General features: G+C 41.4%; 1 protein-coding gene across 1 annotated transcript in view; it reads left to right on the forward strand.

The window, feature by feature from the left end:
• Positions 1-10,130, forward strand: part of SLC5A11 (solute carrier family 5 (sodium/inositol cotransporter), member 11) — a 79,035-nt gene extending 68,905 nt beyond the window's left edge. The window contains exons 10-15 of the mRNA XM_006902047.1: positions 597-704; positions 1,014-1,164; positions 5,815-5,983; positions 6,479-6,694; positions 7,523-7,682; positions 9,925-10,130. Coding sequence (XP_006902109.1) covers positions 597-704; positions 1,014-1,164; positions 5,815-5,983; positions 6,479-6,694; positions 7,523-7,682; positions 9,925-10,130 — 1,010 coding nt within the window. The remainder of the gene's footprint in view (positions 1-596; positions 705-1,013; positions 1,165-5,814; positions 5,984-6,478; positions 6,695-7,522; positions 7,683-9,924) is intronic.
• Positions 10,131-13,750: the final 3,620 nt, after the last annotated feature.

Genomic DNA, 13,750 nt, shown 5'->3' on the forward strand with positions numbered 1-13,750 from the left:
TGGTTGTTGGTGCATATATTTGAATGATAGTGGTATTCACTGGACTTCCTTGTATGCGTATAGATATTATCCTGTCACTGACAATATTGTACTTCAAGATGGATCTAGCAATGACTTTTTTAGCTATGAAAGCAACTCCATTTTTCCTCACCTTTTCATCTCTTTCCATAATTATAGAAAGTTATTTGGCATAGCAACTGTAGATCATTTATACTATCTCAAAAGGTTTTCTTAGGCATCTTTGTTTTTCATCTGAGCTTAAATTATGTTGTCAGTAATTAAATTATTTTTCTTTTCTTTTGTTGCGGTGTAATATTCCACTGTATGAATATGCCACATATTATTTGTCCATTCTGCTATTGGGTGTAGATTGTGGTTTTTCCTATTTCCCAAAGCTTATTAAGATAAGTTGCACTGTACTGCCTCCTGCAGTACACATGTGTTATGGGCAGTTGCTGGATAGATGGTCCACTACAAGGATCCCACTCTCCAGAATGACATCTCAAGTTCTTGTCATTCATACCCAACTGCTAGTGCTGGTTTGTGGTAGGTCATGTGCATAGGTTCTTAACTCGGAAATGGTGCTTTCTTCACAGACCAAGTGGCTTGTGCAGATCCAGAAATCTGCCAGAAAGTCTGTAGCAATCCCTCCGGCTGCTCTGACATCGCATATCCCAAACTTGTGCTGGAGCTTCTGCCCACAGGTAATGTCTTCTCACTCTTAAATCGAGTCCCTTAAAGCAATCAGAAAGGATTTGGTTGATGTCTGACCTGAAGGCGGAGATGGAAGGGCTGCTGGCTCTCAATCCAAGACTCAGAAATACAGCCCAGACCCTGGCACAGCAGGCTCTGCCCATCCCACCTCTCTCAGGTTCCCTCGACTCTTCCCAGTCCTTGTGTTCCTTCCTCCTCAGAGTTGCACCTTGGGCCTAGGTGAAGAAATGGAGGATAAAGGTAGCAACTGTTGACAGAAAAAAACATCTAAGGCCCATAGACCTCCCTTTTGCCCCCAGGGCTCCGAGGGCTCATGATGGCTGTGATGGTGGCGGCGCTCATGTCCTCCCTCACCTCCATCTTTAACAGTGCCAGCATCATCTTCACCATGGACCTCTGGAATCACATCCGACCTAAGGCATCTGAGAAGGAGCTCATGATTGTGGGCAGGTAAGGGGAAAGAGCTACATCCATTCCTCAGGCAGGCTCTGCCTCCTCTGATAAAAAAAGAGGAGGAAAACTAGGACTCCATCCATAAATAACTTATTCATTTAACTCACAAAACATTCCAACTTCTCCATGAGCACTGACAATGTGCCAGGTACTGGCCAAAGAACAATGGGTGGTGGGGAGAAGAAGTCTTGCCTACACGGAGCTACTGGAGAAGGATAAATAAGCAAGCTCTCTTAACCCTACTGAGTGTTATTATGAGGGAGTCAGGAGATGAGAGATTCAGAGGAGGACCAACCAACATGGGCTGGGACCTGAGGGATAAAGAGATGGAAGGGAGCAGTGTCTGGAGCACAGCAAGGGTCCTGCAAAGTTCTCACGTCAAATGCGGGAAAGGCAAATGTCAGAAATGATTGACCCATAATTCATATGGAAGTTGAATGCAAATAGGACAAGGCACACCCCCTCTCAGCCTTCAGTTGTGGGAAAGAGTTCCCACAAATCACAGTACAGAGATTGTTATTGTGAGGGGACATCAAATCTAACATGACTCATAACAACCCTATGAACAAGCAATCAGAACCTTGCCCTATCCTGTTAATATAAAAATTTAAAAAACACCTATAACTTCATAAACATTTTTAAAGGTACTATTAGGAAAATAAAAAGACAAAAAATATTTATAAACTTTATATATCTAATAAAAGACTCCTCCATATTTCCTTCCAAGGAGGGAGGTCCATCCCTTTAAGGAAGTAACTTTCTAATAAATTGACCTTTACTATTATACCTTTTTTTTTAAAAAAAAAAAGAGAGAGAGACTTGTATCTATAATGTAAGAAGAACACTCAAAATTGAAAACCAGGACAACCACCAAAATATTTGGATATTTCACCAAAGAGAGTATATAAATGGCTAAAGAGTACAAGATATTCAACACTTTTGGTCATGAAGGAGTGAAACTATTGCCACGTACTGACTTTTGTTGTTATTAAGTCCACCAAGTCAACTCCAATTTATAATGACCCTATTCCAAAGTACTGAAGAACAAAGATGTCAGTCTGGAGACTAAGGTGCACCTGACCCAGGCCATGGTCTTCACAATTATTATGCATCAGAAAGCTGGGCAATGACTATGGATGATAGAAGGAGAATTGATGCCTTTGAGCTGTGGTGCTGGAGAAGAGTCTTGAATATACCATGGACTGCTAGCAGAACAAACATGTTCATCCTAGAGAAGGTGAGATCAGGCTGTTCCTTGGAGGCAAGGATTCTGTACTTTGGACATGTTGCAAGGCAGAACCAGTGCTTGGAGAGGGATGGCATGCTTGGGAAGGTGGAGGGACAGTGCAAGAGAGGAAGCCCTTGATGAGATGTATTGATTCAGTCACTGGGGTAATGGGGGTAGGTGTGTAAGAGACAATACAATTGGCACAGGATAGAGCAGGGCTGTTGTACATAAAAGGTTGCTATGAGTCGCAGGTGACTTGACAGCATGTAACAACAACAACAACAATTTATAACAGAACTAAGTACTGCTTGATCCTGTGTCATCCTCTTGATATCTGCTGTGCTTAATCCCACTCATGATATAATCTCTGACTAGAACAACTATAATTTAAAAATCACAAAGTAGGGAAGCTGCAACTCTCATTCATTGCTGGAGGAAATGTAAAATGGTTTGATCACTTCAGAAAACCATTCTCAGTTTCTTAGGGGTAAAATATAAATTTATAAAACTCAGAAATTGCACTTGGATATGTACCCAAGAAAAATTAAACTGTATGGTCTCCCAAAGACTTGTATGCAAATGTTCAAAGCAGTATTATTAATTTTAAAAAAAAGTAAATAAAACAAAAAAAACCCACAAAGTAGAGATAATCCAGACATCCACCAATTGATGAAGGATAGGGGATATGTAGATTATTTTTTAATAATAATAAAGAATGAAATATTGAAGGCATTGGAATAACGGTCTTAGGCTGAGAATTATTCCAAAGTAAGGTCTTTGTCCCCTATTGACCAAGAGTGGCCTTGTTCATGGGATAGTTATTCTTTTGCCAACATCATAGTAAATAAAGTGTAATACCTCAAAATAGGGGGAAGAGGGGAAAGAGTGGTCGGCAGAGGCTGAGTGGTTCCACAAGAGCAAAGCTTTATTTAGCAGAAGTAGCTCATTAGCAGAGATTAAGCGACACTGTACCAACTCTGGCTTGTCTCTCCAAACAATGGGTTTTAAATATTTAGAAAGGGTTTCAAGTGGGAAAGGATATCATGTTAATTCATTAAAATTTGGGGATTCTGGAGGTGCATGTACAAGCAACATGCAAGACAAAGCCTATGAGCAAAGGTTTCTGGGGTTGCTTGGCAAGACTTAGTCTGGGATGTTGAGCACGTGTAGCTCCTTTCAGTGCTGGTTCAAGCCCTGCTGTGGAAACTGCATCTTTCTCTCCACTCATGGAAGGTCACTCATGTATTTCAGTACAAGGCATTACACCATTGATAGGAGACTTGTTTGGGAAACTAGTTAAACATAAGCCTGCAGGCAGGGCTGTTCTGTGTTCCACGGTGTGGGTTTTAGCTTCCCTATGCTTTAAACACAGAATGTTCTCCCGCCATTTGGTTTGAGTCACAAGGAAACAAAGCATGGTTAGAAAGATGGTTAGAAAGGTTTTGGCACTCTTGGAGTCCCACCAGCTTCTGACCTGTCTCACTGAGACAAACTGAAACTAAACTAAAAACTAAAACTAAAGCTAAATCGGTGAACCTCAAAAATACTACGGTGAGTGAAAGAGCCAGCTATAAAAGACCATAATTGCATGACACTATTTCTATGAAATGATACTTTTTAGCTTGTGGTATGAAGTGAGGGCAGGAATAAATTGAAAACAAAACAAAAATCTTCAAACTCATTGCCACTGAGTTTCAGACACTGTGGTTTTTCACAGTGGGTTTTCAGACACTGTGTAAAAAACATTCAAAACTAGGCCAAGTGCTGTGAAACAGACAATTTCTCATGTGCAAGTTCAAATTGAAGGTGAAGAAAATGAAAAGAAATCCACAAGAACCAAAATATGACCTTACGTCTATCCCACTTGAATTTAAAAATCAGTTAAAGAATAGATTTGAGGCATTGATCAAGAATGATCAAAGACCACAGGAACTGTGGGATGACATCAAGGAAGAGAGCAAGAGGTCATTACAAAGACAGAAAGAAAAAATTAAAATGGATGTCAGAAGAAAATAAGACAATTGCTAATGTAATCACCAAGAAGCCAAAACAAAGGGGTGAGATATCAAAGTAAAAGAACTGAACAGAAGATTTCAAAGATCCATTGGAAAAAAACAAAGCAAAGTATTATCATGAAATGTGCAAAGAGTTTTGAGTCAGAGAACAAAAAGGAAGAACTCGCTTAGCATTTCCCAAGCTGAAAGAACTTCAAAACAAATTCAAGTGTCCAGTTGTGATACTGAAAGATTCTGTGGGCAAAATCATGAATGATGCAAGAAGCATCAAGGATGGAAGGAATACAGAGTCACTATTCCAAAAAGTATTGGTTGAAATAAAAATAAAGAGAATGAAATAAAGAAAATTGGTTGACACTGAAAAATTTCAGGAAGTATCGTATGAACAAGAGCCAACGGTAAAGAAAGATGATCAAGCTGTGTTGGAAACACTGGCAAAAGTAAGGCCCCAGGAATAGCTGGGCATGTTGTTAGAAGAGGTTATTCCTTATACTTGAAAGGTGGAATGTCAGCAAAAGAGAGGAAGGCCCCCAACAAGATAGATAGACATGGTGACTTCAGCAGTGGGCTCAGGTGTGTCAGAGATGATGAAGATGGTGCAGAATAGGACAGTCTCTTGTTTATAGGCTTGCTAAGAGTCATACTGGACTTGACAGCACCTAACAGACACAAATTGCATGTGAGGAAATTGTTCATCTTCCTCCCAACGAGCAGCTGGTGGCTTCAAACCATTTACCTTTGGGGTAACTGCACAACTCCTTATCTAGCCGGCCACCAGAACTCCCTAAGCTGAAGGAACTTTTTGAAATGATGGATATTCCAAAATGGAATTGTGGTGATAGTTGCCTGATTCTATAAAGTTAACTAAAAATCATTTAATTGTGCACTTACAATGAAGGCAATAGTAGAATTCTCACCGTTTATGCAGGAGAGCTGGGTTCAATTGCTACCTGAAGCACCAGGGTGTGGCTACCACATACCTGACCTTCCAGTGGGTTTTCAGAGGCAGTTAATCGCACGGGAGGAGATTGCCCATCCTTCTCCCACAGAATAGCTAGTGGATTCGAACCGCCTGCCTTTGGGATTGTAACGCGCTTCTTATCACTATGAAAATAGTTCTATTTTGATTGGCAGAGTATTGAAGCTTATTTTACATAGATTTATATATCATAGGTAAATTCTTCTTGCCCCTCTATCGGTTCCTTAATAAAATTTTATTTGTGCCACAGTGTTATGTGTAAGTTGTATTTTTTACAAGAAAATTCTTCTCAGTGTTAAAAAAGAAAGTGATTAATAAAAAAATTAAAAAAAAAAGAAAGAAAAGAACGTGGTTGTGTGTCTAGGCACAATGAAAAGGCCCCAGGGAATGCAATACTGACGGGACTCTCTCTCCCACTGCACCAGAGTGTTTGTGCTGGTGCTGGTGCTGGTCTCCATCCTCTGGATTCCTGTGGTTCAAGCCAGCCAGGGCGGCCAACTCTTCATCTACATCCAGTCCATCAGCTCCTACCTGCAGCCACCCGTGGCTGTGGTCTTCATCATGGGATGTTTCTGGAAGCGGACCAATGAAAAGGTAGCTCTTGATGCGCCCGCTCCCCATACAAGAACCAAGTACTGCCTCTCATTTCCCAGTACCTGAGGGTAGAGGGAGGGTGGAAGTAGAGAGGGCTAGAGAGGATGAACTTCACCTGGGAGTCAGTGGGAAAGGTGAACTTCTTAGCGAGATCCAGGGTGAAATTATTTGAAGCAAGATCCAGGAAGCATATTAACCTGATCTTGGGGAGGGGGGCGGGGGAGAGGGCGGAAGGGAAGCAGTGAGGGTTCTTAGAAGCGTATAGATACACTTTGTCATTAAGACGGTAAACTGAATTAACAAGGAATGAACAAACAATATGTAAATGATCAATTACATGTAACAGAGAAAGAATCAGCTCCAGAACTTCTAGAACCATTGGCCCCAGCTTTGTCAGAAAGTAGCTTTGGAGACAGCTTCTTGGGTTTTTAGGGTACTTGAACTGGCAACCCTCCAGTCCTCGATGTCTCTGAGATGGTTGTGCTCTGCTTACAGGGGGCCTTCTCGGGCCTAATCGTGGGCTTGCTGATAGGATTTGTCAGACTGGTCCTGGACTTTATTTATGTGGAGCCTCGGTGTGACCAGCCAGATGAGCGCCCCGCAGTGGTGAAGAACATACACTACCTCTACTTATCCATCATTCTGTCCGTGGTCACCTTGGTCACCGTGGTCACCGTCAGCTGGTTCACAGAGCCACCCGCCAAGGAGATGGTACCTCTGGGTTTGATTGTATTTTTTTCCCTCCTTCCTTTTCTTGCAGCAGACAGAACATTGGCTCCAACTGGTCTAAGCAGAAAGAACTGATGGTTCAAAAAGATAAAAATCCAGAATTAAGCTTTAGGGGCAGCTTGATTCAGAACAGAAACCTCGATGGTACAGTCAGTTAATGCGCCCAAAGGTGGCTCCGAAGAAAGTCATGGGGATCTACTTAAAAAAAAAAAAAAGCCCTTGAAAACCCCATGGAGCATGATTCTACTCTGATGTGCCCAGTATGGCCAAGAATCAAAATCAACTCCTCAGCCACTAAATTGATTTCATTTTGATATAAGACTCAGAAAGAGTTTCTGGAATCCATCTCTCACCTCTGCTTCTATCCTCAGGCTCCATGGAAGATCAACAGCTTCTCATTTAAGCAAAGCATGGATATTTTTGTCATAATGTCTCCAATAAAGTTCTGTGTCCTCCTTGATCAAGTCATGATCACTTAACCATTAATCATATGAGCCCAGAGGAATGGGTTAGCTAAATGGCTGATCATCAGATACTTAAAGGCTTAGGATAAACCTTAAGGACTAGAATGAGGGAGGGTCAGGACCCAAAATGAGAATTAAGGCTGTTGAAGAAATATGGAGGACTGAACAGAGGAAATGCCCATTGCTTCTAAGAGTACAGAGAGCTGAAGCAAGGAGCTGTGTTGGAGGATGAAGTGAGAAGGAGAGATGGGACCATCCAGACGTGAAGGCTGGGCTTGGAGTTGAGCAGAGGATGGGAGAAAGGAGTGGCAGACCCTCCCCTCTCACGCTTCATCTTGTCCCTTAGGTCAGCCGCCTTACCTGGTTTACTCGCCATGACCCTGTCGTCCAGAAGCAACAGGCACCCCCTTCGCCTCTTACCATCCCTCAGAATGGAACACCGGAAGGTTGTAACACCACCATCCAAATTGAGATGGTTCAAGAAAACACGTCCAAACCCCCCAACTGTGAGTCACCTCTCTCTTCCATATAGGCACGGCCTCAAGATACATTGTGTGCTCAAGAAGAAATTTAATATCTATGCTGTAGGGGGAAAAAACCACATAACATAGTCACAGTAGTCAATATTTTTATTTGGCGTATTAACTATTTTTTACTTGGCATTGTGGTCATGATGTACCATCAAGTTGAGAAGGACTTCTAACTTACTCCCCAGTGGTTTTCAGAGACAGGAAATCACATGGGAGGAAAGTGCCCATTTTTCTTTCACAGAGCAGCTGATGGATTTGAACTTCTTGCCTTTGGGGTGGCAGAGCAAATCCTTACCACTAAATCAGCAGAGCTCCCTTATTTGGCAGATTGAGTCTTTTTATTCGACATATTGAATAAAGAGAGAAAGACAAGTGGGAAATAGGCTTGCTTGTCATCAGAGTAATTGCTACCAGAGGCCAAAGGTTTTACAAACCTTCGTTAATTATTATTAAACTCTTTTGATTTTCATATTATGATTGGCAGAATCATATCTGTAATTTATACATATATATTTCATGGAATTTAGAAATATTAAGAAATAATTTAAATAATTTTATAATAATTTATACTTAAAATATAAATTCTATTTTTAAGATACAAGTCTTCTTTACTGCCAAGAAAACAAACAGATTCATCATAGAGAGGGTTAAACCAGGCTACTCTTTGGAGGCAAGGATTCTGGGGCTTCGTCTGACATACTTTGGGCATGTTGTAAGGAGAGACAGGTCCTTGGAGAGGGACATCATGCTTGGGAGGGTAGAGGGACAGTGCAGGAGGGGAAGACCCTCTATGAGGTGGATTGATTCAGTGACTGGGGTAATCGGGATGGGTGTGTCAGAGGCAATGCGATTGGCACAGGGTAGAGCAGGGTTTAGGGCTGTTGTACATAGGGTCACTATGAGTCACAAATGACTTGATGGCACATAACAACAACAACAAGATCTTTCATGCAAGGTTTCAGAGACAACTGGTCAGACAAGTGTTTATTGATAAAAGATTCTACTCTCCATAGACAGGGAGGTTTTTCCTTGGTCTAGGAGAAGGTGAAAGGAGGGGAAATGGAGTGACCTTTATGTTAATGCACATGACCCAATATTAATAGAATGGCTCTTATGGGAATGTCTGGGCAAGTTCTATAGCCCTTTTTGTATGGATGTTAATGCAATTTTCTTGAATCATTCTGGCAATGTTGTGATTATGTTGGCAGTTTGAAAGTTCAGAGGATTTAATGCAGCATCTAGATTTAGGTTAAGGTTTAGAAGACAGACTTTAATGCAGGCTGCAGCTTTCTGCAAATCATGTGCTCTTAAAGTTCTACGGTCGTTGTTGAGTGCCGTCGAGTCATAGATGACAACTAGCAACCCTATGAACAAAAAACTTGAACACTCGTATAACTTTCATAGTTTCTCCAAGTTCATAGAGTTTCTGGAGGGAAGTTATTTCAGAAATGGATGCCACTCCTGCTTCCAAGCTTCTTATGGGCTTTAAAATCTAAAAGCATATCAAGTCTTAGGCTAGACGAGGTGGGTAGGCTTGGAATTTGCAACTCTGTCTCCCAAGTTTCATCCTTCCATATTCTCCAACCCGTCAAGAAGGTTCTTTACTAAGTTTTAGCAGAAATTTCCGTTGGATAATAAAGAGTAGCAGACATCTGTTGGGTGCTGACTAAAGCCATTCATTTAACCTCCCTGCATTTTGGTTTCATCTACTGTTTTAATAAAATGTGAGTTAACAATGAAAAACTGGGAAATTTGACATACTATTCCAGATTTCCATCTTCACTTGTAATAAGGGAATATTTTACAAAATACAACACATGTATGTGTCATCATAGGTTTAAATAGGCTCGTTTGCTCTCCTTGACACCACCATCCAGTTCTGTAGACATTTGGGTTGCAACTCCAGCTCTGAATGGAGAGTTTCCTACAAGACTAGTCATCCCCCTTCAGCTTCGTTGAAGGTAATGAAAGAACTAGATGGAGAGATCCTAAGCCCACCTCTGCCACTACGTACCAGCTGTGTAATAAATAGCTCAAATTAGTTAACCCTCTGAGCCTCTCAATTTATCTAAATTTATCAGGTCAACATACTTTCAGAACTAGGCAAGAAAGATTATAAAGTACTTGTCATAGTGCTTGTAACACACGCTGGTCTTCTCCTCCATCTCTGGAAGACACAGTCCACCTCAATGACCTTTCTTTGGTTGCTCCTTTTCAGATGCTGAGACACCAAAGCAGTCCAAAGTGGTGAAAGCCATCTTGTGGCTCTGTGGAATGGACAACAAAGACACGGACAAGCCTGTGAGCAAAGCAGAACCTGTCATGGCATCTTTGGAAGAAAATCCCGCCGTGAAGACTCTCCTGGACATCAGTCTCATTGTTTGCATTAGCTGTGCCCTCTTTCTCTGGGGCTACTTTGCTTAACGTTCACCAGATCCAGAGGTCTAAGGTCCCAGTTTGTTTCCAATGCTCCATTTGTGTGTGTTTTTTTTTAATAAAAGGGGGGAAGAAATAAAGATTTTGTTTGTTGATTTTGGGGGGGAGAGGAATCACTGAAGTTGCCAAAAGCCAAGAAAAGAGGTTTTATTCAGAACACTTATCAAAAAGACAAAGTAAAGAAATGGCTATGAGGAGCCGCAAGCTGCACAGCTCTGTCAAGGTCAACACAGGGGGAAAGAGGCGAGGCTGGGGGAAAGGTCATCAGCAAGGTGGTAGCTGTTATGGGCTGTTGAGTCGCTTGCAGTGACCCTATGTACAACAGCTCTGAACTCTGCTTTATCCTGAGCCAACCTTATCGTCTCTGACACACTGACCCACATTACCCCAGTCACTGAATCCATCCATCTCATTGAGGGTCTTCCTCTCTTGCACTGTCCCTCCACCCTCCCAAGCATGATGTTCCTCTGTCAGACGAAGTTTCAGAATCCTTTCCTTCAAGGAGCAGCCCGGTTTCACCCTCTCAAGGATGAACCTGTTTGTTCTCCTAGCAGCAGTCCATGGTATATTCAATACTCCTCCAGCACCACAGCTCAAAGGCATCAATTCTCTTTCTATTCTGATGCATATCAAGTAATTGCGAAGAACATGGCCTGGATCAGGCGCACCTTAGTTTCCAGGCTGACATCGTAAGCAAGGAATAAGTCATGTTAAAGACAAAAGTCAGGGAAAGTAGCTAAGACCAGATTAAATTCATGTTAAGAGCTGGTGAAAGATAAGAATCAAGCAAAGTAGCTAAAACCTGTCGCTGCTGAATCAAAACTAGAGAACAGAGAGCACTGAAATCAAGTCCTGACATGTGTAGAAAAGACAGACTCAAAGAAAGAGTAACATTTTGCTTGCATGTGATATGCTTGGTAATTCCTACATTCTGTTGGATCACTTTTCTTGGAAACAACCTTGTTAGTGTTTTAGGCACATGGGAAACTTATCATTGGACCAATTATGTTAAGAACAAGCGTTAGAACCACCTCCCACATTTTGAACTTCTCACACTTCATCCCATTGGCCCAGACTGAAGCCCTATGTATGCCCAAATGAGGAAGTGAGCCAGCCAGGTTAACCCCGGGCCCCAGTGGCAGTCCTCTCCATTACTTTATTTGATTAGAGGGAGACCTATTCCTTTCTCTTTCATATAATTTCTAATAAAAGTGCCTTTACTTTTACCTTCACTCCTGTCTCCTCACCTTTCCTCTTGGCTCTGTGCTCTAAGAATGGTTCCTCAGTTCACAGGACTATTTTGAACAATGGCTCTTCCAAGGGCCTCCACACGTGCTATACACTAAAAATGGCTCTTTTAAGGACCTTTAAAATCACTACACCCTGTACAACTTCTGTAGCTCAGACATCATCCTCTCTAATTTCTCTCACCTGGTCTAATTTTTTTAGCTAGGTAAGTAATAGTTCCACCTGAGACCAAAACAGCTACAGCTTTTTTTTTTTTTTTTTTTTTGCTAGTCAAGTGTCTGAAAATTTGGCTACAGCTTTTTAAAAACTTATACAAGTTGGAGGAAAAGAAAGTTTTGTTTCATAGAAATATGCTAAAAATAGGTCCTCATACATCTTGCTTATAGATTTTCTTTGATTTGGGTAACTAACCAGACTTATCAAGACCCAGGGTGTTTACAGACCAGGAAGGAGACACATGGGTAAGAGACAGATGATTATTTCGGCCTTGTCCAGAAAGTCAAGCTGGATTCAGAGGAGGCCATTGCAAGAGGGATAACATGGCTGATGTCATATGGATCTTGGCTGAAAGCAGAGAATATCAGAAATGTTACTTGTGTTTTATTGACCATGCAAAGGTATTTGACTGTGTGGATCATAACAAATTATAGATAACATTGAAAAGAATGGGAATTCCAGAACACTTAATTGCACTGATGTGAAAACTATTTGTAGAGCAAGAAGCAGTTGTCCAGAAAGAACAAGGGAGCACTGCATGTTTTAAAATCCGAAAAGATGTTTGTAAGAGTTGTATCCTTAATCCATACTCCTTTAATCTGTGTGTTGAGTAGTCTAAATTATGTACACATCTGAAAGCTGTGTAAATATGTCCTAGGGTCCAATGTCACCAGGAGGCTGTGTGTGTGGTGTGTGTGTGTGTGTGTGTGTGTGTGTGTGTGTGTGAGAGAGAGAGAGAGAGAGAGAGAGAGAGAGAGAGAGAGAGAACGCACTTCAACCAATATCAAGAAGTTAGGTGGTGGTGGTGGTGTGTGACATTGAGTTAGTGTAAAAACAACAGATCTGAAATCTGTAGTATCCTGTGCCATCTTCATCATCTCTGACATACTTGGGGCCATTGCTGTATCAATTTATTTTATTGAGTATCTTCTTCTCTTTCACCAGCCCTCTACCTTTCCAAGCATCATGCTCCTTTCCAAGGAACAGCCCCTCCTAACAACATATCCAAAGTAGATGAGATGAAATTTTGCCATCTTTGCCTGTAAGGAGGACTCTGGCTTCCCCATCTCCAAGACATATATATCTTTGTTCTTTTGGCAGTTTGTAGGCTATTCAGTACTCTTCTCCAACACCACAACTCAAAGGCATCATTTCTTCTGTCTAAACAAAGTTCTCTCTCACACACAAGTGATTGAAGAGACCATGGCTTGAATCTGGATCACCTTAGTCTTCAAACTGCCATCACGGCTCCTCAGTACTGTGGAGAGTTCCCTTATGGTAGACTTGCTCAGTGCAGTATGGCTTTTGATTTCTTGACTATTGATGCCAAAGGAGTTAATTGTGGATCCAAGCAAGATGAAATCATTGACAATTTCAAGCTTTTCTCCATCCATCATGATGTTGTCTATCAGCCCAGTAGGGACCATTTTTGTCTTCTTGATGTTGAGATACAATTCATATTGAAGGCTATTGTCTTTGACCGTCTGAAGTAAGCATTTCAAGTCCTCTTCACTTTGAGCAATCAAGATTGTGTCATCTGCAGGACACAGGCTGTTGATGAGTCTTCCTCCTATCCTGATGCCACCTTTTACTTCAGAGTCCAGCTTTTTTAATTATTTGCTCAGTAAACAGATTGAGTAGGTATTAAGAAAGGATATAATCTTGATGCACCCCTTTCTTGACTTTAAACCATGCAGTGTCCCTTTCCTCTGCTTAGACAAAAGATTCTTGGTTTAGGTATAGGCTTTGTATGAGCATGATTAGATGTTCTAGGATTCCCATTCTTCTCAGTGTTAGCCATAGTCAATCCACAGTGTCAAAAGCCTTTTCATCATCCATAAAACACAAGTAGACATTCTTTGTGTATTCTCTGTTTTCTGCTAAGATCCATCTGACATCAACCTGGTACCACAGCCTCTTCTAAACCCAGCTTGAATTTCTTGCCTGTATTCATCTGCTAATGTACTAGTCTGGCTATTTTTGTTTGGTGTTCAGTATTGCATGCTATGTTAATGATATTGTTAGGTAATTTCCACATTCTGCTCAGTCACCTTTCTTGGAAGTGGGAACAAATATTAATCTCTTCCAGTCAATTGGCCAGGTAGCTGTATTCCATATTCCCTGGCACCGACTGGTGAGCACAT

This window comes from Elephantulus edwardii, unplaced genomic scaffold (assembly GCF_000299155.1).
Source record: "Elephantulus edwardii isolate Elephantulus edwardi_28Jun2011 unplaced genomic scaffold, EleEdw1.0 scaffold00361, whole genome shotgun sequence".
Taxonomy (NCBI): Eukaryota; Metazoa; Chordata; class Mammalia; order Macroscelidea; family Macroscelididae; genus Elephantulus; species Elephantulus edwardii.